The sequence below is a fragment of the Psittacula echo genome (assembly GCF_963264785.1).
Source record: "Psittacula echo genome assembly, chromosome: 7".
Taxonomy (NCBI): domain Eukaryota; kingdom Metazoa; phylum Chordata; class Aves; order Psittaciformes; family Psittacidae; genus Psittacula; species Psittacula echo.
The window spans coordinates 48,594,236-48,620,272 of NC_137740.1; the positions used below are offsets into that span (position 1 = coordinate 48,594,236).

At 36.5% G+C, this 26,037-nt stretch overlaps 1 protein-coding gene across 1 annotated transcript in view; it reads left to right on the forward strand.

The window, feature by feature from the left end:
- Positions 1-24,058, forward strand: part of CDC73 (cell division cycle 73) — a 115,985-nt gene extending 91,927 nt beyond the window's left edge. The window contains exons 12-17 of the mRNA XM_080622340.1: positions 137-172; positions 624-711; positions 9,722-9,883; positions 11,892-11,992; positions 15,364-15,505; positions 16,563-24,058. Coding sequence (XP_080478466.1) covers positions 137-172; positions 624-711; positions 9,722-9,883; positions 11,892-11,992; positions 15,364-15,505; positions 16,563-16,599 — 566 coding nt within the window. The 3' untranslated portion in view covers positions 16,600-24,058. The remainder of the gene's footprint in view (positions 1-136; positions 173-623; positions 712-9,721; positions 9,884-11,891; positions 11,993-15,363; positions 15,506-16,562) is intronic.
- Positions 24,059-26,037: the final 1,979 nt, after the last annotated feature.

The window sequence follows — 26,037 nt, forward strand, 5'->3', positions numbered from 1 at the left end:
TTTTCTATGAAAATGATCTAATGACAATAGTGTGACTCTCCTCTGTTCACTCCTGCAACTAAAAACGTATAAGTTTTGCCTTATGATGCCATTTGTATTAATTATTCTGCTATCTTTTCTGTTTGTTTTCCCTCAGTTTCTCAAGCAAGACCACCTCCAAACCAGAAAAAAGGTGAGTCAATTTTAGTTAAATGATCCTTTTAATTTTCATGTGAATTGCGCCCACTCTATCTCTTGCTTGGAACCACAAGCCGCAACATAAACAATCTGTAGGATGCAGACAGCATTCTGTTTCACTAAATATGGGTCCTGCCCACATTTATAGACTCCTGATAGAGGTCAGCAATATTTGTGGTCGATGAAAACCTTAAGGTTTGAAAATATTTAGTACAGTTTTTTATGAGTATTTTTCCATGATGTTGATCTGTTAAGCAAGTGTTTTATTTTTATGTACGGTTCCTTTAATGAAAAAAAAACACCAGAACCAAGGGAGAGGGGCGCAGGATGAGATACCAGTGATCAAAACCACAAAAAAAATGGTCAAAACCCCAAAACACACACACAAAAACAACAAAGAAACCCCACACCAAAACCAGCTAAATGTAACTCTGTTATGTCTACAGGATCACGAACTCCTATAATCATTATTCCAGCAGCCACGACCTCTTTAATAACGATGCTTAATGCCAAGGACCTTCTGCAAGATCTGAAGTAAGTAGCTGATTAGAATATACTTTATAAAAACTGTTTTCAAATATAAAGATGTACTAGTACCAAATTAGTAATTAAGCAGGAGGGAGTATCTGTATCTGCTGTCTCTTGACAACCTAGTAAAGGATAAAACTAATTAAAGCCTCTTGAATAGTAGGAAAAAAGCAAAAACTTATTTTCAGAGGTTTTGCACAGTTGTGACCTATGAGCTAAGTGGGCAGATCGAGAAGAAAGTCTTACAGTACCATTTCTAATGTCCACAGTGCTTTTCTCTTATGTAGTATTTATGCACACACCAGTTGTCAAACCCTTACACTGGAAGAAGGCTTCGAGAAGATGAGCAAGGACAGTCTGCTGTGGAGCTCAGAAAAGGTTTTGGCAAATGACCACAGTTTATATAAAGACAACCAGAGGCTGGTCTCTGTTTTAGATAAATGTCAGTATCAGCTGCGCAGGTCAGCTGGTTGTGTAAATAAAGGATTTTTTTAAGCTTGCATACAACAAAAATAAGAATAAAGCATTGCCATCGAGTATTTATGTAAATTCATGCAGGGAAATATTAACAAGTTGCTAAAATTTGTTTGTTGGATCGCATACATGTTTCTGAGATTTACTTCATTATGGCTGAATGCAATCAACACTGCAAATTACTTCATGGTAAGACAGAATTCGCTATTATGGTAAAAACAAACAAAAAACAACACTCACCACGCTGCCCAAAAAATATATTTCTGCTTGTCCAGCAGATGATGGTATTTAGAGTAGTTATTATGTGTCAGTTATTACCACTTAATTTTCCTGAAACAGGAATCATTTTCACAGAGAAATGCACTTTACAAACTGTCTACAATGGTACGATAAGAAAATGGAGTCTTTATTTCACCTTCAGCGTTTTGCTTGTCCTTTATGAGGCCACACACGGCTTTTTTTTTTCACCAAAAAAAGAGGCTGTCCTTATTGTGCTGCTACAGCTTTGTCTGAGTTGCCCTAGAATTCTTTAAAACTATGCGGTGACATGCCACTGTCTTCCAAGCTCCAGCTATTTCTAATTCCTAGATTGCTGCTGCATCATCAAAGAATGCAGTAAGCATACTGGACTGTTAGTGCCTCTTCTGAAATATTTAATGGAAGAGAAGGCTGGCTCTTAACGTTATAGTTTAATGTGCAAGCGGTTACTGGACTGATGTAATTGTGTTGATGGAAGGCAGGTGCAGGGACTGTGAGAATGAGGACCCTAGGCCCACTGTAGGAGAGGATCTGGTTCGAGACCATCTTAAGAACCTTCACGTTCACAAGTCCATGGGACCTGATGAAATCCATCCATGGGTCCTGAAGGAGCTGGCGAATGAAGTTGCTAAGCCACTGGCCATCATATTTGAAAAATCATGGCAGTCAGGTGAAGTTCCCGATGACTGGAAAAAGGGAAATATAACCCCCATTTTCAAGAAGGGGAAAATGGATGACCCGGGGAATTACAGACCAGTCAGTCTCACCTCTGTGCCTGGCAAACTCTTGCAGCAGATTCTCCTGGAAGGCATGCTAAGACACATGAAAAACAACAAGGTGGTTGGTGACGGCCAGCATGGCTTCACTAAGGGGAAATCCTGCCTGACCAATTTGGTGGCCTTCTATAATGGGGCTACGGAACTGATGGACAGGGGCAGAGCAGTTGACGTCATCTACCTGGACTTGTGCAGAGCATTCGACACTGTCCCACACCACATTCTTGTCTCTAAACTGGAGAGACATCAATTTGATAGATGACCACTCTGTTGATGAAGGACTGGCTGGATGGCTGCACTTAAGAGTTGTGGTCATTGTCCAGCTAGAGACCGGTAACAAGTGGCGTCCCTCAGGGATCGGCGTTGGGACCGGTCTTGTTCATCTTTGTCGGTGACATGGACAGTGGGATTGAGTGCGCCCTCAGCAAGTTTGCCGATGACACCAAGCTGTGTGGTTCAGTTGATACGCCGGAGGGAAGGGATGCCATCCAGAGGGACCTCGACACGCTTGTGAGGTGGGCTGATGCCAACCTGATGAAGTTTACCAAGGTCCTACACCTGGGTGGGAGCAATCCCAGGCACAGCTACAGGTTGGGCAGAGAAGAGATTCAGAGCAGCCTGCAGAGAAGGACTTGGGGGTTTTGGTTGATGAGAAACTGAGTGCATGAGCCGGCTACAGCTCAGAAAGCCAACTGTGTGCTAGGCTGCATCAAAAGGAGTGTGACCAGCAGGTCGAAGAAGGTGATCCTGCCCCTCTACTCTGCTCTCGTGAGATCTCACTTGGAGTATTGTGTGCGATTCTGGTGTCCTCAACATAAGAAGGACATGGAACTGTTGGAACAAGTCCAGAGGAGGGCCACGAGGATGATCAGGGGACTGGAGCACCTCCCATATGAAGAGAGGCTGAGGAAGTTGGGGCTGTTCAGCCTGGAGAAGAGAAGGCTGCGTGGAGACCTCCTAGCAGCCTTCCAGTATCTGAAGGGGGCCTACAAGGGTGCTGGGGATGGACTCTTCATTAGGAACTGTACTGACAGGACAAGGAGTAACAGGTTAAATCTTAAGTGGGGGAAGTTTAGATTTGATATAAGGTAGATTGGATATAAGGAAGAAGTTCTTTACTATGAGGGTGGTGAGGCACTGGAATGGGTTGCCCAAGGAAGTTGTGAATGCTCCATCCCTGGCGGTGTTCAAGGCCAGGCTGGACAGAGCCTTGGGTGACATGGTTTAGTGTGAGGTGTCCCTGCCCATGGCAGGGGGGTTGGAACTAGATGTTCTTAAGGTCCTTTCCAACCCTAACTATTCTATGATTCTATGGAGGATGTTGCTTGTTTATGTGGGATTTTATGCTTAAGTACAAAAAATTCACAACTACAAGCCCTGGATTTTACATTTAATGTAATTTGTGACTTTTTGATATAGGAATAGTTATAATGGAATAAAGCACCTATATTTCATGTCTAAGCATCTCTGTGCTAAGAGGCCTGCAGTGTTTTCAGCTCCACTGAGGCAGAGTTACACTTAACTTCTCAAAGACCTGCCCAAAGAGGAGGCTGATAGAGTGCAAAGAACATGATCCAGAAAAAAAAATGAAGTTTAAGGGTTCTGAGAAGGAAACACTGGTGTAGTTAGCAAGTACGAAAGACACAGTGAAAAAGGTATGTTAGTGAATGTGAAGTGCAATAGCAGAAGAGCAAAATGTTAATTTAGCCATGGCAGTTTTAGCTTTCTTCTCATAAATATGCCACCTGGCCTGTAGGTTTTGGGGGGATTGGTTGTGTTTGTCTGGTTTTTTTCATTCAAATTTGTTGAGATACTTTGTAGAATGGCTACAGGGTTTGTTTTTACTGTTCAGATATGCAGAGTTTAGAACTAGTTTGGATGTCGAGTGTGATTGATAGATACGTGATGGTTTTCCAAGGAAAGAAGAGTTACCTAATTTATGCCTCTAAGTCACTGCTGCCTTTAACCTATTCCCCACTCTCAGCTAAATTTGACGGAAGAGTAGAGATTTGGAAGATACATGTCATTGCCGCAAGTTTTGGCATAAGGAAATATTGTCCACATAGAAAAGGCACACCTAAATTAATATTCTCTGCCTTACCCGGGCTGAGGAAGATGCAGGTAGATTTGAATTTCTTGTATTTCTAGAGGTAATCAGATTGCTTTTATTAGCCATCAAAGAAGATCAGTGATACAGCACAAGGAGAAGGGATTTTTGGAGCTCGAAGAGTAAGCCATTGCAGTGGAGACTGCAAAGAAATGTAGGAGAACCCTGGGAGAATGAGGACCCCAGGATTGCATAGAAGCTTTGATACACGTGACATGGGCTGTTTACAGGCCAACCTGTTCTCCCATGCCTGATACCCAGGGCAGCACAGTTCTGTGAAGTGTGTGTTAATAAAGAACTTTTGGGTTTCATAAATAAAACCAACTTTTGTTATTCCCTCCATTTAAATGGTTTTTGGTTGGTTGGGTTTTTTTAAACAAAATAAGGAACCAAGTTAGCTGAAATTATAGTGAGAGATTATAATTTAAAATCAAAGCTTAGAGTAATAGCTGGGAATTCTTGTCTGTCAGTATAGGTTTTTTGTCTAGGATGCTGGATTTTGTTTTTATAAGTAACTGCACTGCAACACATTGTCACTTGGGATATCAGTGGCCGAAATTTTAGGATGTTTGTTGTAAAATAAACAGGATGGTCTTCATCCGGTATTATGGCATTAAATTCAATTGTCAAGGACTAAAAGAAGCCTATTAATTATACCAACAGTTTTAGTAACCTTTTTCTTAGCTTTGTAGTATGTTGGGGTTGTTTTCCATGCTAAGTTTAGGTGTCATATGTATGATGCTTGGCATCTTTAATTCATCACTAATGTTATGCTTTCTTTTGAAATAGAAGATATGGAACACAGAAAAGCTATCATGAATAGAATGAAATGTATGTATATGTATATAATGATAAAGTGGAAGCATGTTGCTGGTTTAAGATAATTTTTTTTTTTTTAGATACCCGATTTGTCTGTTGGATATATTTGTTGCAACTTAGATTTTGTAAGAGGACATTTGTATATAATTGTAACATGTACACTTAGTATGCTATATAATATGCAAATATTCTTAATATTCTTGATAGCCATTTTTTTAAAGGCTGTTTTTCTAGTCAGCAAAGTACAGGATAAAAATGGAGATTTTTCTAAAATATTAAAAAGATATAATGTCTTTTAAAATTAGAACTGGAGTATCTTGTAGTGTATTGTGAATCCTCTTAAAATATTTCATATAATACACTTTATTATTTTATCACTATCTGAATTCAACAGTAGATATCATAATTACTGTGTAAAATCTGGCTTTCCAGATGAAGTATTTGAGTATATAAGTTAGGCTTATCAGGCAAGGCTTCTTCTTTCCATGGAACAAAAGTGAGGCAGGAATTATATCAGGCAGATGTAAATGGTTAGATGATGATTATGTATTTATATTATAATGATGCTTTCAGTCATGATGTGCTTCACCATATGTGGCCGGGCAAATCACTCAGATTTATGCAGCTTTGATATTGAACAAACTATCTGATAGATTCAGGGATGCTGTATTACAGAAAGAAGCTTTGTTCTCTTGCAAAAACAGGTGTATGAAGCTTTTGATACAGCCCTCTCAATATTTTTGTTACATTACAGTAAAAATAAGCCCTAGTTCTAAACACAACCCTATGGGTATTACAGTGATCTCTGTTACTGTCCAGTGTTGGAGTTGCCTTATTCTCTTTTGCTGCGTCTTTCACTATACCTGAGTTAGGGGACAGAAAGTGCTGACCTGAGTTCCGTAAAAGTGTTTCAAAGTTATTGCTAGCAATTGATGTGAGTTTAGAGCCTAGGCATGAGTAACTCGGGGAGTTCAGCGCTTAGTATCTTACTAGTTATCTCCCATAATTTGATTTTATTCAATCGCTTGCCTGTTACCTTAGGAAAGGGACCTGCTGTCTTTGTAAAGTGAGAGAGTGCACCAGGTTTTATGTGGATAATGATTTTGTCAATTAACAGCAAGAGATTTGAGTGCTATTAGTTTCTTAGTTGGGGTATAAAAATGGATTCTAAGTAGTTACGGAATTATTTTTTTTTTTTACTAGGAAATAGTAATATGAGAAGTCATTAAAAAAGTAAGCTCCCGCACAGCTGGGTTTCAGAATACATTTCTAGTGATTTGGGTGATTAAAAAGGTGTCAAGTACAATTGCATAGTTAAGCCATCCAATATAGCATTGTGGCAAATAATTCCCAAGAGAAGATGAGTTTTTTGGTGTTTTCTTTAATGCTCAGATTTTTTTAAGCTTGACTTCTATGTTTAGGTAGTGATGGAGCAAGCCATGATTATATTTGTAATAATACAGCAATTTTATTGATTCTCAATTTCTGAGCACATGACTTTTATTATGCTTACTGTATTGGTGGTTCCCAGAAATGCAAGCATATAGTTCATAAACTTTCTTTAAACTGTCATTTATTTGTGTATTCTGTGCGTGTGCCTAGACGTAAGCATTTCTTTCAATGCCTTCATTATGATAGTCATCTTCTCTACTGTTCCATGTGAATCTGCTTATTGATTTTTTTCTTCAGAAAATTCAGATAAGGTATTTCATGTTCTGTCCTTAAGAAATGTGCTCAGAACCATTTAGATTTTTACAGTAAATAAAACTGAAACTGTTGTGTAGAAGGTACATAGCCAAGGCACAACTGAATGGTGCCTTAATGGCTATAACGTGCTTCCTAGGTGAAATGGAGAGAAACCCTGAATCAACTACTGTTGAAATGAATTTGTAAACATAGAAATATTTAAAGGTAGAAGTAGACTTGGGAATGCCTGTTTCAGCCAAATTTGAGGGGTCTCATGTAGAGTGGTGAAATTGTTAGGTTCTGTAGAATAGCAGCGTTGCTTCTTGTCTAACATGGCAGGCATGGCTAGGTTTCCTGTTTCCATTTAAAATGTGTTTGCTTCCTCACATTTACGAATTAAATTTAAAATGTGACCTTTTAGGCTGTTGTTCATTCAGATGAATATTCAGTTATCACAGTAATGCATGTATGGCTGTTTGGTTTTTATTTACATATTCTGTAAGACTTTGTTCTCATTTAGTGCATGGGACAGGTAATAAAGAACATGATTCTTCTCTAGCTCTCTGCCATTTTAAGTGATCTGGGCTTTTCTTATAGACCTTGCCACTTGGGTAGAAGGTGGTTAGGAGAAAGTTAGGGTGTTTGTAACTTTTAAAGTTATGGAAAAGAAAAAAATAAAATCCATTTTCCAGCCCAAATTTGCTGGTTGTGATTGCTGAGGAGAGATTTATGAATGGTTTTCTTAAAAAAGCTCAACACCACCAAGCAAATCCTTATTTTAAGTTACAAAATACAGTTTCATATCAGTTGTTATTGCCAAAGCAAAGCCTGCAACATGCTGGCAGGGCGGGCCATTATGCATGTTCATGATTAGAGTTGCACCTCACTTGGGTTTTTAAATTAGCAACTTGCTTGACTAGAAATGCTTAATTCTGATGCCATGTTTGGTAGCTTCTACCAAAGTAGAGCTGTTTTCTGATTACTTCAAGTACTGGTGAAGTGACTTTGCTTTTAAAAGTATTTTTTAATGTTTTCTTAAATAATATTCTAGGTGGCCGAAGTGTACTTTCCCCAGTGTATCCTGTACAAGCCTTTTTGTCTGTATTTTCTCTATAATGGTGGTGTTATACATGTACTACACAGAGAAACATAATATAAGTGATAGCTTATCCTCTAGCATTTGTAATGCTTTTTCTGTATTTACAGTGCTAGCCAACTTTAATGTGCAATTTATAGTCATTTGCAGGTTGTTTGTTGGTTTTGTTTTGTTTAAATTTTCCAGTGCAGCTGTACGCATTTGGGCTTGTGCCTCAAGTTGGTTATGACTTTCTGTTTTTGAAAGACTTGTTAATCATGAAGACTATAAGGGGGCTTCATTTGTTTATTTTCATTAGGAAAGGAAAATAGTTTTGCTTGAAAATTTATCAACAGTTTCCAAGTGCTGCCTTAAAACATGTTTGCTTGGGGTTTTCCTCAAGAAATGCTGGCAAAAACAACTATTTTTGAGTTCTCTGAATAATGCACATTTTTTTTCATATTTAATTTTTCATTCCTTTCATCTCCTTTTCCAGCGATAGGAAGTGTGGTCTGCCTGTTCAAGCACATTCAAATTGGTTTTTAGTATTCAAATAGAAATAGGTTGAAAAGAACAAATAGAAATGGTGCAAACAGCTTAACTGAAAAATGTAGTAAACTTTTAAGGAGCACCATCTGTACTATAATGAAGAGAAATCTTACCAATTATGTATTGTGCTTTTAAAATGTAGCAGCAATACTGGTGACTTTTGCAGTTAAGTGAAACATAGTGTTTCTTTGTATCAGCAGTTTTGGAAATTAAATGTCAGTGGCAAACACTGTTAGTAGTGCAGCTGGGTAGTTCGGCATAGAGTTTTAGGACAACATGGGTCTGAGTCCTGCTCTTCTGCTAGTCTAGTAGGTGGTTCACTTTATCTTCTTATCTGTCTGTGACATAGTTTTAGTTCTATAAAATGCATGATTTTGTTATCTTTCCTTTTGATTAAATCCACAGATTCATCACTAAAAAGGTTTACGCTACTCTCACATTTATGATGCCAATTTTGAGAACTGTTCTGTGTATTTTATTTTACTATTGCAATAAAAAAGTGACTCTTGAAATGGAATTGCATTTGTTTTTTTAAGTCGAGTGCTGAAAGATAAAAGATCCATAATTCATTTGGGGGGGTTTTGCATTTTCAGCATTTCTTTTTGTCATACGGAGATTACATTAGACATGAGGATCATGTTATCCTTATTTTCTGAGCACTTAACTACCAGAGAAGCTATTTAGAGAAAAATAGTAGATCCAGCATTGTAGTATCGTGCATCTTAGTAAACAAATGAGTGATTGATAACCTAAAATCACCATCATCCAAAAAAAATAAAACCTCACTGAAAAACCTTTTTGTCCAAAACCCCTGTCTTTCTTGAGAAAATATAATTCTGGTGTTCCAAGAGCAAGAACTCCAAAATCTGCTCCTGGAATCAATTGTTTCTTAGTGCCAAAGCTTTCCCATGTTACCCTTGATCACTAAAAAAGAATGAGTTATGGCCATTTAGCAGGTTGTAATCTAGCTGATTATTTGCAAATTTATTGGTTAAGGTCTGCAGGGAGTACCCCAGATGTGTAAGAACAGGTCAGACGTAGTTTTGAGGAGCAGAAGAACTTTTAGTATGACTGATTTTACAGTCTTGGCATATGAAATATTATTGTGTTTGTTGTTCTGAATGTGCAATGATGGAGACTTGGCATAGTGAAAATGTGACGGCTTCAGTGACCTTTGCCAATAATGCAAAGTTCTGATAAACATGTTGCTTTTTCTGCTGAATACATCAAATAAATTGCTTTTGTCTACTGACTGTTTCTTTATTCCCCAAGGTTTGTACCATCAGATGAAAAGAAAAAACAAGGCTGTCAGCGAGAGAATGAAACTCTAATACAGAGAAGGAAGGACCAGATACAGCCTGGGGGAACTACAGTCAGCGTTACTGTACCTTATCGAGTAGTAGACCAACCTCTGAAACTTATGCCACAAGACTGGTAAAATAAATTTCCCTTTTACAAAATTTCTTAACCCTGAATTCAAGAGAATTCAGGGGGACCAATATAACACTACTAAATTTACTAAAAAGTGAATATATGGATATAAGAATGCATTATAATATATAATATAATATAATTTGTCTCTTAACTGTATATGAGTCTTTTCTTCAGGTTAAAATAATATGAAACTAAACTTAGAGAAATTGCAACACTTCATATTTTAGCAGTATGACTAGCACAACTAATTTTATTAAGTTTGCTTGGAAATGTGCCAGAAATTTAAATAGGAACCGAATCATGGAATAGTTAGGGTTGGAAAGGACCTTAAGATCATCTAGTTCCAACCCCCTTGCCATGGGCATGGACACCTCATACTAAACCATGCTACCCAAAATGTTTACATTAACTTCTAGTTTGTGATACTGTAGTATGTAATTTGCTGAAATGTGAACTGAGAGGAAAAATCCTCCTTTTCTTGTCTGCTTTCTGAATAAGAATCTGTTGGGAAGATATGTTTGCAGGCCTTCAGCATCTGACATTTTAACTTTTTTAATAGTTCAAGGAAGAAAATGCATCAGACAGTAAAGGCTGAACTTCGATTTCAGTATTGAATCAGATTCATTGAATTGGATTCAATGGTGGAATCTCTTTCTGAAGGGAGAGCCCCAGTTGGGGAAAGGGAATCATAAGTAGCTTTTTTAAAAAAAAACTAGAAGCAGACTATTTTGTCTGTAGCCAATTCTTCAATGCTATAAAAATGTTTTTCTCTTTGAGTGGGAAAATTCTGGAAAAAATATTTTGTTATTCGACGTAATGAATTAGGTAACATTTTTTACTTCTTCCTGCCAAGTATGAAGATTTTGGACATGCCTTATGACATTTTTGGTGGGTTTGTAACTTCCAAATTAGATTTTAATAGCGAGGAATACTTTGGAAAGGTCCATTCCTGAATTAATTGTTCTCTGTATTGAGAGCTTGAACTTATTAGAAATCCATGGTTTTGAAATTCTAAAGGGCAGACAGCACTTAAAGGTTTGATCATTAAACAGTTTAAGATCTGTCTATAATGGTTCCTAAAGTGCTTCTGACCAAAGAGATGAAGTGGTGTGGGTTTTCAGCTTGATTTTATCCAAGGGAGAATTAGGTATAAATATCTAGAAATTAACATGTTGCTGCTGTTCTGTTTGGAGGTTTTTTGGGATAGGTTTTTTTTCTGTTAGCCATTACAAAGCCTGCAACATCATTTTAAATGGCAAACCTTTAGTCTGTCTTAAAAAAAAATAAATCCCAAAACCAAACAAAAAAACCCTAAACTCCACCTTCATCATTCTTTTCCATTTGAAATTTGGTAGATTTTATGATGAGTTAAATGAGGGGGTTGGGGAGGTGACCATTTATTGTAGTAGCTAGGGACCATGGTTGCATGATGTAAATGTTCGAGAAAAAGATAGATCCTATATGGGAGGTCATTTTTTTCTTAAAGGTGTGTGTTTTGAATTTTTTTTAATATAAAAGCTTCATTTTCATCACAGATTTATTTTCTTAGACAGCAGGTAACAGTTACATACTCTTACAATAAGTGATGCCCTTTGCAGAAATTTAGCAGCTGTCTCTTCTAATAAATTTTTAGAGAAGTAGTTCACAGTATTCAGAATAAAGGCTTTTAAATTGATACATCTGTTCATACATCATGTTCATAGAAGATTACCTCAAAAATGTTGGAGCAGTTTTTAAGACTCAAGTAGTAATGACCAGAAATAAACATTTGACCTCTTATAAATGCAACATGAGAAACCGAGCTGCATTCTGCAAAGGGATGGAGCTGTAAGTCTAGAAAAGTCACATTAATTTTTCTTAACAGCTGTGCAGGAGGTATGGTAGTTAAATGTGCTATACTGCTGTTACTAAAGTAAGAAATTATGCTATAGTATATTGTCTGTTTAAGAGAGTGTGTAATTTAAATGTTGAAGGCCATCAACGTGTCCATCTCTTTGTGTGTTCATAGGGATCGTGTGGTGGCAGTGTTTGTACAGGGTCCTGCTTGGCAGTTCAAAGGCTGGCCTTGGCTCTTGCCTGACGGATCACCTGTTGATATCTTTGCAAAAAGTAAGAGGGATTTTTGTGTTTTGGGCTTTGTTACTCAATTTGGGTTTTTCTGTGGGGTGTTCATGCTTATGGCAACATCTTGTCAAAGTGCTGCTGGTTGAGAAAATGGGGCTTAGGTCTCTGCACCAGTGGTAGATGTGCCCTCAGCAATTCTATTGTTCTGACTTGTGGAAGCTCACAGAAATCTTCTCAAAGCTGTCATCTCTACAAGAGGTTCAGAAATAGCTGATGTATAAATATACTTTCTAAGATTTTATAAAACAGTGAAAATACAATGTATAACACCTCATAGGTAACAGGTTTACAGTCTGTTCTCAGATTTCATTGCAGATTTGAACAGAGGATTAATCACTGAGTGTCTCACTCAGAAGGCTTTACGAATATGATCTGGTGTCTGGCAAAAATGTGAAAGTTTAATAAGATACAGATACTTTTAAATTGTGAGCTGGATGTTACCACTGTAGATCTGAACAGGTGTTTTTAAGTTATCACAATTGCACACAATATACTTTGAGATACGCCGCACTTTACTCACTCAGTTCAGTCTTCTGACTGCAAGATGTGCAATAACATCTAAAGAAACTGTGAGCTTCTGTTCTGTTGCTTCACTGTGAAGTTGCCTTAAAAAATAGACCTTTTTATAGCGTCTACTGTTTTCTGAGCTACAGATTTAAAAACAAACAAACAAAAAATCCCCAACAAACCAAACAAAACCCAAGCAAATTAATGCATACACAGAAAATAAAATAAAAAAGCAACCACCCCAGACCCAAACCCCACCTTATTTCAGTCTGTCATCTTCTAATCAGTGATGAGTAAACGCGTTTCATCAGGTTTTATGTTGTGCACTTATTTGGTATGTGAAGTAGAAGCTGGAAAGAGAATGGTAGTTTGGTAAGGAGAAAAAAAAAAGTGTTGGACGGAAGGCTAAGGATGTATCTGTGAACAAGGAAATAGAATGAGTTGCTTAAGGGGGTAATGAGAATGAGCAGGGAGAGTGTGAAAGAGCCTGAAAGTGAATGTGAAGTAAAAATATACCACCAGAGACAGTTTAACAGAAGAGATTAATGAAAGAAGAAAATAACACTTCAAATTCAAGAGAGAGAGAAAATGGTAATTGTGAAAACCAAGCCAAGAAAAATGCTATAAACTCTTTCAGTTCTGGGTAGTTAATTGCATGCCAGTACCTATTAGTTTTAACTTTATGTATATATATATATGTACAGAGGGCCACAGGAATTATGATGACTTGCTTTGACATTTTTCTAAGTCTTCACTATGCCATAAGATGAAAATCATAGCCTGCGTAGTTCAGTCTGAAGGTGTGCAAAATCTTATATTTTTCAAGTGAAAGAAGGGTATCTGTTCTTATTTAGCTCACGAAGATACATTGAAATGGAACTTTTTAATTTAAGAAATGTTTTCTGTTGCTTCACAATGAGGTATTTGTGAGGTACTTTGCTAATAAGAGTATCTCTGGAACTTTTCCTAATGACTTCGCTCACTCCTCAAAATAAAACGGTGTAAATGGAGAGAGCACAGGCAATGTCAGTCTGGTTGTGCATGTTCACCTTTTCTTGAAGCTGTTGCTTTCCCCATATTTATAGTCTTTGGTAGTCTTCATAAATGAGTGTTTCTGAGATCTGCAACAGCTCATTGTTTCATCTGCAGTTTGCATTTCTTCATTGAAGTCACTGGGTCTGTAGTGATTAACAAATATTCAAAGCTTATCCCTGTCATTTTGGAAAACAAGCAGGTAGCTTACCATAAGGAATTCCTCAATTTGTATTGGACCAGAGCCTCCTTAGTTTTCTTTACACGTGGTCTGTTTAGTGTTCACATTGCAAGCAAGCTTATTTTTGCATTTACAAGTCAGTGTTTGAGATAAAATTTTAAGTGATGTCACTTTAATCAAAAATTAAAGTGATTAAAGCTTTACAGCAAGAACATATATTTAATTTTGGATAGCATTTTAAAGGTCTTGCTCCTAGAGAACTTAGTGCAATAATAATAATAAATATATAATAATAATAATAATAATAATAAAGTTAGTGCACTTTAATACTGATTTATTTAAGATGCAGAATGAGACTGTGTTCTGCTCTGTATCATTTAACCTTAATGCAGAGACTTTGCCAGCTGTTGATTAAGTTTTCAGTAAACGCATAGCCCAGTATATCTTTATTTGCTTTCTCCGGAGTTATTTTAAAACATGCAACATCGTATAGCAAAGGTAAATGATATGTATGCATAGGTTTTGTTCACAAAACTTGGAAATTTATGTGACGGTGGCACAAGACAGATGATCACTTCTTGAGTTAATAGAGAGGAAAAAAAAGCAAGCTGATTTCAGATACCATTCTACAAAGCTTGTAGGTGTATCATTGCATATCCACCTGTATGTGGAAAAAGGAACTAAGGTTTTTGTGGAGTTTGGGGGTTTTGTTTGTTTGTTTGTTTAATTATTATTTATTTTAGCTACTTGGCTAAAATTGAAGGTGAATTTTGCGAAACTAAAAATAGAGTGTGGTACCAGAAAAATGTGTGACCGTGGCATTAAAAACAACTAGTTTCCACTAGCCTGGTCATATGCTTCTGCTGTACTTCTCCAGTAATAACCAAAATAGAAAATGCATCTAATGGGTTACCAGATAGGAACTGTACAAGACTTAAATGCATTGCACTGGATTATGTCAAAACTGTTATTTGGCTAAGGAAATGAATTGCAAGAAGATTTTAATACTCACTGTGTTAATGCTTGGGCTTTGCATAATTCACATGTGACAGTACTTCCCAAGAGCAAAATAACTGTTAATATTTTACCATTTTTAACCTGAGCAATCAATAGATCAAGGGAAAGTGGCAGCTATAAAATCTCTCACAATGTTTCATGTAGCATTTGGGGGTTACACTGGCATTCTGATAACAGTCTTCTATACAGGCTTTTGTGAAACAACCATGCTTCCTTCTCACTGGTCTCAGAAATGTGTTTTTGTTTCGTTTTTTTTTTATTAATTCTTGGACACGTCAAAGATTTTCAGAAGGATCATCTTTATGTCCCAAGGCAGATGTGCTTGAATTGGCAATGAGTTTTTGCTGTTCTCCTGGAATCTACGCACCTAAAAATAGGGGCTGCCCTTTAACTTAAACCTGTAATATCAGGAAAGCCTGATATTGGCCACCAACCAGTATATTTAGCTCAGTTCCCTTTATTAACTAGCCATCTTTCTTGGGACATGGTGGGCTCATTAAGTTTCTTCTCAGGCTCTATTCTGAAAAAAGAGCCATGTGGCTGGAATCCTTTTTGATTAATAATGAAACACTGCAGAGTCATCATGTTTGTTTACTAAATGTTTTCCCGTTTCCTATAGTTAAAGCTTTTCATCTCAAATATGATGAAGTACGTCTGGATCCAAATGTACAGAAATGGGATGTAACAGTGTTAGAACTAAGCTACCACAAAAGACACTTGGACAGGCCAGTATTTCTACGCTTCTGGGAAACTTTGGACAGGTATGTTTCCTGTTCAAAATCCTGTATGCTTCTGTTTGTTGAGAATGAAAAGTTATGGCAGCAAGGGAATTGTGTACAACTTGAACACTGAACAATGCTTTAGCTTGAAAATACTGCTTGTTTAAATTTTCCTTGATGATACAGTTAAATATACACCACTATACTTTATTGCGAACAGTAAATAAAAATCTCCAAAGTTTAATATGCATGGATTTTAAGGAAGGGTAGTTACTAGTGATTAGTACCATGATTCCCCACGTCCCTTTAAATAGAAGAAAAGGACTAGAGAACAAGCTGGTTGGTGTAGAGCTCCCCCAGCCCTCCCCTTGGACTGCAGTTCTGAGCTTAAAAGCTCTCCTCCATCCTCTTTGCATCTTACTAGATGACAGTCTTCCAAATACTTACCTTGGTGAGAAGCAAGGGATGGAGTGGCACCAGCAGATCTGTGAAAAGCAGCATTGTTTCTGAATCTACTTCTTTGCAGTTCAGAACCCTCTCAGAATAGGAAGTTCATTGCGATACCTTTTCATATTACAGAGAAGAAACTTTCTTATCATGAAGCAGTTGAAGAAATATTGAGGGAAAGGAGAAGCTGCTGCATTTCATGAATGTTTAATCTTTTCATGCTGATTGCACAGCAAACTGCTTGAATGATTGAGTGAACTTCAAAAAGGAAAATCCTTTAGGAATTGTCAAAATAAGTCCAACCATCAAACTTTCTATGGCTTCTTATTTAAGTTTCAGCTAAACTATATCTCTGAATTCCCAGAATGAACTACAGATACCTTTAGCAACAGTCTTCCAATACTAGAAGTCATGTGATGCCTTGGTAAACATGCATTTTCTTCAAAACAAGCAGCTGTCTTTCAGTGGGCCAAATATTGTGTATAATACAGACCTATATGGCATATAAATTACACATTGCATCTCTTTGGCCACTTGCCAATTCTCTAAGAGTTTTGTTTTAACAAAGTCTGAGCATATTGTTCCTGGGAGTAAAATTTCTACAAATACTGAAAGAATAGTAATGTTGTCTTCTGTTAATTTTTTTTTTCAGGTATATGGTAAAGCACAAATCTCACTTGAGATTCTGAATCCCTCAGCTGCCATTTATTTCCTGAAGTATGGATTGAGAAAAATGAAAGGGGCTCCAGTTTGGAGACCAGAGCTCGCACTATATGATATGTCAAGAACTTTACAAACAAGGAAGGGTCACAGTTTAAACTTTTTATAAAATCTTGTTTGGATGCTTCATGCTATGGCAGGTTGATACCTGTTGTTCTTCAGAAGCAAAGGGGTTTTGCTTAAAACTATTTTTTTAATGTTGTTAGCCTCTAGTCTGCAATCCAAATTGTATATTTTGATAGCAGCAGTTTCTTCTCCGTTTTGTTAAATTAGCCACATTTTTAAATGATGTGTTTTGTTCCTTATTAGAAAATAGATTGATCTTCACTGCAGGTTAAAAATGTGTGTGTGTGCGTGTGCGCGTGTGCACACGTGTGTGTATATATATGTGTGTGTGTGTGTCTATATATATAATGTATAAAACAAATCAGACACACTTATGCACACATAGATGTTACCAGGCTTTCTAAACCACTTAGCTTCTGAGCTTAGTTTTGGTTTTCTTTGCATATTGTTTCACTTACTGAAAATATTTTGTTGTGAATTATATTACATTTTAGTCAATAGGACTTAAGAATTGAGCAAAGTGAAAAATGTTTTGGATAAATCAACATGTCAACCTGTATATGTATATTCTGTCAGTCTTTGTTGAAAAAGGGAAGATGAAAAATCTAGAAAGACATTTTTGGGTTTGTAATGTCCCAGTTTACTAAATCTTTAAACTTTATTATAGGAATACCTTCAAGTCATGTTAATTTTAAATTGCCATTCTCCACACAGGTCTCTTTATTTAAACTGAAAGTGTGCATGTGTACATTCCCATCTATCAAAATGACTTTACATATGAGTCTAAATGTTACCTAGATTAAACAGTGAATAGAGAAGGAGAGTTTGGATCTTTTTTTTTTTTGTTTTTCTCCTGAAACAGCCACCACAAGGAATGAATAATTTTAACTTCTTTACATTAATATCTCTAATACCACCTCTAATACTATTTTCTTGTGACAAAAGTAGCCCAGGCTAGGTTTACAGGAGTTGTAATTTTCTGAGATGAGTGGCTAATATGGCCTTCTAACAGTCCTGCATTGGAATGGAAAATGAACCCACTCCAGTTACCAAAGAACAATTTGCTTGATCTGCAGTATAAGGCCAGAAGACCCTGGTATTTGTATGAATTTATGGTATCTCTATATCTATTTAATAATGTTAAATTGATGTGGCATACCAGTGGACGTAGAGAAAGATCAAATACTGTAACAACCCGCATGAATTTTTCTGCAACACAAAACACATGTTTATATTCCTGTTCTTGAAGTTCCAATCCATGTTTTGTTAATATACTTTATGTTTAAGGTTTGACAAAAGTAAAATATTCTATCCTATTCTTCTTTAGTTTTGCTTTTTGATGTTACCTTCATTTTTAATAAAATCAGAAGGCACATCTCCCTAAGAGATTTTTAGAGCTATTTCTGAAATCTGAGGACTGTGAGGTCTGACTTTTAATTATGTGTTTCCATCCCTGCTGTATCAAGACTGCCGTTTTTAAGTGGTCTTAATAGAAATGTAAAAAATACCCAAATAAAAAACTCCAGTGACTCCAAGATTAGAAGAAGTTGACACTGGCTTTTTAAATGGATTTTGTGAAGTGACTGGGAAGAGCAGGCAGTCAGAAGTGCTAGAAGGACTCCTATTTGTGTGAGCAGTTGATCAGTACCAAATGACTGTTTTTCTCCAGTCCTTAAACTCATTATAAATATATCCATGTCATACCTGAATAAACTAAAACATTCAATACTTTGTTTTAACCTGTACTATAATTAGAAAAGCTGTAATGGCTTTCAGCGCAGCAATCACAACTATGAGGAAGTGGTTCAATTTAGGGTTCATTACTGCTTTAAATAGTGGAATATCATGTATGGAGTTTTTAACGCTCAAGCATTTCCTATTAGAAATGTGTTTGGGTTTTGTTTTTTTTTCACCAGACTTAATCAGTACTTCAGGGCCCATGCAGTTTTCAAGAGACTTCTACAGTGGGCAGCAAACTTACAAAGCAAATTCTGAAGAAATGTGTTCTTCATGTGCACTGTGGCATACGGACTATATATTGGTCTTCAAATAGGCAAGGTCCAATTATGTCGTGTATTTCACTTGTGTTTTAAACATGTGTAATCTCACCTCAATTATTATATACAGGTGATGGCTTGATTTAGATATATATTTATGTATATACTGGGAGTAACTTCTCTGAAACTAGTGAAGTTACATGGATGCGAAACTAGCAGAAGAAAAAATCAATGACATCTTTGCATGAATTGTGCCATTTTTTATAGATTGAGCGTAGACCTTTAAAATCATAGAATTTTGTACTTGCAAGCAGTTTACAATACAAGATGTAAAATATGTATTTGTGAAGGAGTTGGCACCTGATAGTGCGTATTTTTGTCAGTCATAAAAGCAGTGATGTTTATAAAATGAGCCATTTTGCAATCAGATTCCTGCTGACATTATTGGAACTTTAATTAGATTGCCAGAATAGCATTCCTGCTGCCTTCATAAATAACTGCACATAGGTTATGAAACTACTTGGACTTAAAAATTTAGCCTTACAACAGCATTTCCAACACAGCTGGAATTTTAGACACTTACATTATGCTTAATTTATCTACAAGTTAACATAAGAGTAATAAAGGAACTAAGAACCGAGGAAGCTGGAGGATCAGACATCTGTTTTAGTGAGCTGCATTCTCCTTGTTGAGTGAATTGGATGCACTACTTAGAGGTGTATAGAACGTGTAAATTGTATTCAGTTAAAATGCATAACTAAAACTGAGCTATTTCACTGACTGTAGTTTATTAACAATAGAATGTTACTAGCATTGGAACTGGATATCAAATTGGTTGTTTCTATTAAACATCTTAACTGTCATAACTCTACACTGTTTCGTAAGTACAAGGTGAATGAGATGAAACAAGATATAACAAGATGAAAGCTGGTTTCAAGTCTGTTATTGGGCTCCCATACTGTCAGCAGGTGATTATTTCTTTTAGTAGCAAGGTTATAGGGGCCAGTAGGTATGTCTGAAGTAACGATTTTATACTAAAACCTAAAATGCCTATGATTTATACCATTTGAGCTTTCTGAATGCTACCCTGAACAAAGCAGGCAAAGGGGGGATTTTTTTAAGGTAAAATAGGGCAACCACAGGACTTGCATGCCTGAATAAACTGCAGATGAGCAGCCTTGACTGAGTAGGCTCAGCTATTTAGTTATTACCTGGAAATTTTTGTAGGAAAATACTTTCACAAATAAATAGGTACTAAAGTCAGTGCTTGAGCTAGACAATTTATAGAACTGTTCTGCAATGCTGTAAACCTATTTGTTTCTGAATACAGAAGAAAATGTAGATAGATTGTGTGTTAAGTTGCCCTTGATCATAAATCGAACTGGTACGTTATATGTGACAGATAAGCCTTTATCAGAACAGCAAATTTGGTTTTGGCATTCATTTGATATGCAGTCAGGGTATAAAATATTACCATTCTCTGCAGGGACCTGCAAAAGTAAGTTTTATTAGTACAGCTTTCATTCTTGCTGGTGAAATAATGCACTTGGTTGCTAATTCTTGCAAACACTATACAGACAGAAAAATAAAACCCTGATCAAAAGTAATGGCTTAGTGATTTTAAAATTTAATGTCATGAATGCATTTTAATTCAAAAGCCATAACTAATGCCAAGTACTTTATTAGAGCAATGTGTTCATGAAAGTTAAAATCCCTGCCTGAAGAAACTGTTGGCCAAGTAGTTCAGCTCATCTGTGGAAAAATGTACCACCAACTGGATTCTCCAAATGTCATATTCCAAGTTTCTTGTTTGTTACTTGACTGACTTTTTGGTTTTTTAAGAGATGGCAGTTGTGCTTTTGTTTGCTGAACAGCTGTGTACTTCAGTAGCAGTTGTGTTAGTTTACATTCTTTGGTTTGGTTTTGCCCTGAGACAATACAGCAGTTCTGTGATTTGAAAACAAATCACTTCATACTTAAAGTTGTTTAAGTGGAGCTCATGAACTTGACAAAGATAAAGATGGTTTCTTAATGGAACTGTGATCCAGTGGGTAACGTGGAACCCATTGTTCGGCTGTCATTGGCGTGTCTGTAGGTCGTTCTTCTCAGGGCAAGTTTGAGAATAATGAGATTTAATCAAACAAGGTTCATTTGTAGGTAGTACACAGTGACAGGCCATGCGTCTAGACTGACTTACTGTGTTGATTTTAACCAAAATTTTTAAAATTTTTTAATCAGAATGCAAATGCAAAGAACCATCTCGAATGTTTGAAACTTTATTGCAGAGGCAAGTTCACATGTAAAATTGAAAGATACGAGGTGGTGCATAAAATCTGTAAGAAAAATATCTTGGTTCATGCTTTTTATTTGCATCTTTAAATTCTTTTGCTGTGGTTTGCATTATTTCAAATTCAGAAGAGCTTGTTACTTGCTTCACACAAGGTGTTTGCATCACTGAAAACTGTCAGAGGTAAATCTTTAGCTGCAGTTACTGAAAGTCTGGTTAAATGAGTTGGTAGATTATAAATTCTGGCCTCTGTCACCGGGCCCAAATTTTAGCAGGGGTTTTGAAGGTTCAAGTTAAAATGAAATCTTACAAGAATCTGATGGGGACCGCTACTCTTGAGTGAAAGAAGACAAACTTCTCGTGAGGTTAAACCTTTAAACTCAAGTAACTGTCAAACTTATGCTTAATGACTGTATACCTAAATCTTAATCTTTTTTATATGTTTTGCTACTTGACCTAATGTTTAAGACTAGACTATGATGATTTTACAGAGTTAATAGTTCAATATCAGCTCAAGTCCAACTTCTGAAAATTCTTGACAAAATGTCTTACGGACTTCCAAAGGTGAGGTGTCTTTTTAAATGCAGTAGTCAACTTAGCTGTGAAAGAAGAAATGTTTATTTTGTTCCTGTCAGTCAAGGCCAACCCTGTAGTTCCATAGTTCTGAATGGATTTTTATTGGTGAAGTAGATTGTAAAAAAATGCCTTAGAGAGTGTGCTTCTAATTTTTCAGTTGTTCCTGCCCTCTTGAAACCCTGTCCAGGAGACCCAAGCAGTCCCTCAACTTCTTCCCTGACTTCTTTCTGTTTGTTTCTCCCGGACTGGGACTGCTCCCAAAGCTGCAAGGTTTCCGAGGACCTCAGCTCAGTGCACATCCATGAATTACACCTCTGCCCCATCTTCATCAGTGCACAAACAGGGCAGAAGCACAAGCCCTTGTGCTATGTATCAAAGAGTTGGTTACAAACATTAAAAAATAAATAAATAAAAAATGCAGGTATGACCTACCTATGCTTCATTCTAGTTTAATTCTGATCTGTAGCAATTAAGCTTTGATGTTTTGAACATAAAAGTACCAAAGGCATACTAATTATTGTAATGCCTCTACTTATTCTCCAAAGATCTTTAAGTTTAGATTTCTCCGTGTTACTCGCTAATACTGTAAGTATTAGGAGCAGAATGGTGAGTGGTTATCCTGAGCTCCACTGAGTTGAGTCAGTCTTAAGCTGAGACTGAATGAAATGTAAACAATCACCTCACAGTGGATGTTCAGCAGCTGGCAAGTTATTTGAGGAGCACCCTAGTTTTGTTTGTTACTGATTTTAAGAGAGACAGGGCTAATAAAATTATGAGAAGAAAACAAAAAATTGATACTTGTTTTTCAGATGCTATTCAACACTTGTAATAGGGCTATTTTCAGTTTAGTAAGAACTGTGTGGTGACTACAGCAACTAATTCTAGAAGTTGAAATCCCAAGATTTGATTCTTTTCTAGGGCTATGAGTTATTGATAAATTTCACAGCATGCCCTTAAAAAGTTCATACCTTCACAGAAGATATTGTAACTGACTGGTACCTCATCAGCTGCCTCTGCCTCTTCTTCAGTTCTAGTGTTCCCACTCATGATCACTGCAGTGAGGAAGGAGATGATCTTTTGTGTATTCAAATCCCCTGTTGTTGTTTTGGTTTCTACTAGGTGTTCATTCTGGTATTCCTGAGAATGGCTGTCATGATTTTCTTGATGCTAATGACATCCTCTTAAAAGTATGTCTGTGGGTTTTAGAAAGATGTAGCCTAAATGAGTAAATTATTTAGCAGTACTCTGCTTTTACTTATTACAAATAAGTAAACACTCCTGAAGATCCTGTGAATAACAGGTGTTAAGAGTAGAAGATTAATTACTTCAGAATGTCATGTATAGCTGCATTATATGGGTAGGAATTTTCAGGCGTTCATTGACCTATCTTCAGTTGTTGCATCTTGTGTGAAACTTAAGATGTCAAGTTTCACTGGAGGCAGATCATCTTCTGTAATAAAACTTGTATGAAAGAGCCTCTGTTTTATGCATGATGGAAGCAATTAATCTGGTTGCTTAACAGTTGCTAAAAAAGGCAACAATAGGATTAAAGATTTAAAAATAAATAAATCTAAACATAGAAAAGCTTCCTAAAGTAAGATTACTAAACTGAAATATGTTTACAACAATTCATAAGTTTGTGTGGAACAAATTTGTTTCTGTGGATTAATGCCCTGAATTGCTTTCCCTTTAATCTTGGTTTAGCTTTACCAAATTGAACGATCCACAAACTCACTCAGTGATATAAAATCCCTTTTAAATTTGATTAGTTTTCACATTTAATATTATTGATTTTTCTGGCTTTATTCAGTACCTATTGGTCTGTTCATCTAGCCTTTTCCCTAAATATCAAAGCAGCTGATTGATCTTGTAAGTACAAAATTAAGTAACTACAAAATTATAGTTAATTTTGTGTTTATATGCATGTACATTCACGTTGTTTTTCCACTGAGAAAAATGCGCATCCCTCATGGTGCACATTGTAATTTTTTACTTCATTACTTTTGTAATGTCTCAAAATTAAACTGCAGTGCTCTCCATATGTGGAAATTTTTTTTCAGCACGAATTTGACATTTGGCCATGAAATAATCAATATAGTAACTAAGCTACATAAGAAATTATGGGTAAGGAGGCCTCTGCATTTAATAATTTGCCTCTTGGGAGGCTTATTTTTACACTGATGCAGACTGAAGAAGTCTGTGTTCTCTAGCTGTTCTGAAAAGCAAGAAATAGCCTTTTGTGGACTTGAGCAGAGCAGCATCTTCCAAAATCTGCTAAATGCATTGAATATGTCAAGGATTTATCTGTTTAATAGAAGATAGTCCTGAAATGTCATGCAGGTATCTTCAAAACATTCTTATCTTTCACTTGGTTTGAAAGTCAAAAAGGTAATAAATTTGCTATTGCCAGCCCAACAATTCTTTGTGCAACATATTTTTTAATGTACTTCTCTTCTTACATTCTGGAATCGTGATTTATACTGTTATTTCTGGGATTAATGCCGTCACATGTGGGAGGGGGGGAGTCACATCAAGGGAGGGGGTGGGTGTAAATATTTTCTAATTTTTAGCTCCTCAAGTAAACGGTATTTCTTGCAAAAGGAAATTATGGCTATTGCAGGTGGTAGTGTATGTAAGAAGAGACACATAGTAGAAAACTGGAAAAATAAGTGAATTTTGGTCATTGCTTAATAACGGGATTTTGGGAGCACAACACCACAAATGCATAAGTCCTCATTCCCACAGTATCTCGGCCTGTAACAGTTTTCTTCTGTCCATTGGTTCTTTCACAGCATTTACTTCCAGTTGTTCTCTCAGTCTCCCATCTTTCTGCTGTATTGCAGTACCTGTGCGCTTTTTATTTCTGTAAAAGCAATTCAATTTATAGTAGTAAAACATGAGATGGTTATATCTGAAATACAAAGATAAATGTCTGGGTTTCTTTAATGCACCTCTTTATGTTCCCTATCACACTTAGCAATGCAGCATGTGGCATTGTTGCAGACTAAAAGACTCCTTAAAAACCAGCAATAACCTTGAAGCTTTTAGCAACAGGCCAGAGAAACGGGGGTTCTGCTATGTCATTCAATGATGATAAGATGATGAGGTTCAGAACCATCAAAGGAGTTGTATTTCTAGAGAACCTACAGGCAACCATTTATTTTGGGTCAGCTTTTTGTTTATTTTGCCGTGGGGTTAGGCTCTGGAGGTTAAAGGAAATTATATGTATTTTATTATCTGTAATGTCAGGGAAAAGTCTGTATAGGAATGTTCAGGATAAGATTTACATGCTAAAAATGATACGACTTTCTCCTCATGCCATTTGCTTTATTAGAATGTGCAGCTGAAACAATCTTAATAAAGTGGTTGTCTGACTCAGCGAACTACTGCATCTTTTCCCTGGGTAAGCTAGCTGACCCTGCAAATCCCTAAATTAGGTCATGAGGTAGACTGACATAGCTTTTACATTAGCTGAGTATGTGGCTGATAACTGCTAAAGACAGCAGGTTTTCTGCTATTGGAAATTGATCACAAATTTTAAAAATTTATCAAGTATTTTAAAGTAAGGAAAATGCTTTAGTCCATACCTGTGTTTGAGAAAACACCTGCTTGCATGGGGCCAGCTTCATTTTTACATCAGCGATGCCATGATTGATAAAAATTATTTTACACAGTATTGATATTGAGATGGATTACTTTTAATCTTTAAATTTTCTAGAAATTCATTGCTTTTACCCAAAGACACCAGTGTTTGATAATGTCTTTGCCTTCCTGTGGATGTAGCATGTCCAAACGTCACAACATATATGCCTGGAAGGCAAAAAATCTGTTTGCTGTTGGCTTATGTTTCTAAGTGCCATGCCTTGTGCAGTTTACAAAGAAATTCTGTGCTATTAACGTCTACCCTTAACGTCTATCTGTAACTCCAATTATTTGAAGTAATATCTGCATCCTTCAGATTGGTAAACCTGATTTACCGAAGTGCAAACCCTAATATTGTGTCATGCAGAGGTAATACAATTTTTCTGTCAATTTCCACAGGTGTACTTAACTATTATGATTGCGAAAGATCAGAAAGAAAGAAAATTAATGATTCTAGATCAAGTATTTCCAGTATTAAAGTAAATTTATCTAAATTTGATGTGGAAATTCTACATAGCATGCAACAACAGAGAGTGCAAGCAAATTAAGGGAGGAATGCTTAGCTTTTCTGTGGGAACAAGTTCCTCATTCAAACTGCAGCACCAGTGTAGGTGCACCTGTTGAAAAAAGGTCAAGAATGACCAACCCATATTTCATGGAAAAGAGAATCCTGTGAAACTTAGGTTTCTGATACTGTGAATTCATTTGATGTGGAAGGATCTTCTAAGCCTTCAGGGTAAGTGAAAGGCTTGTGTAGTCTTAGCCTAAAACTTGTGTAGCCTTCATCTTGAGTTTGATCCTGCAGAGGTGGAGGTCACTTTGTGGCTCATGGCAGGCCC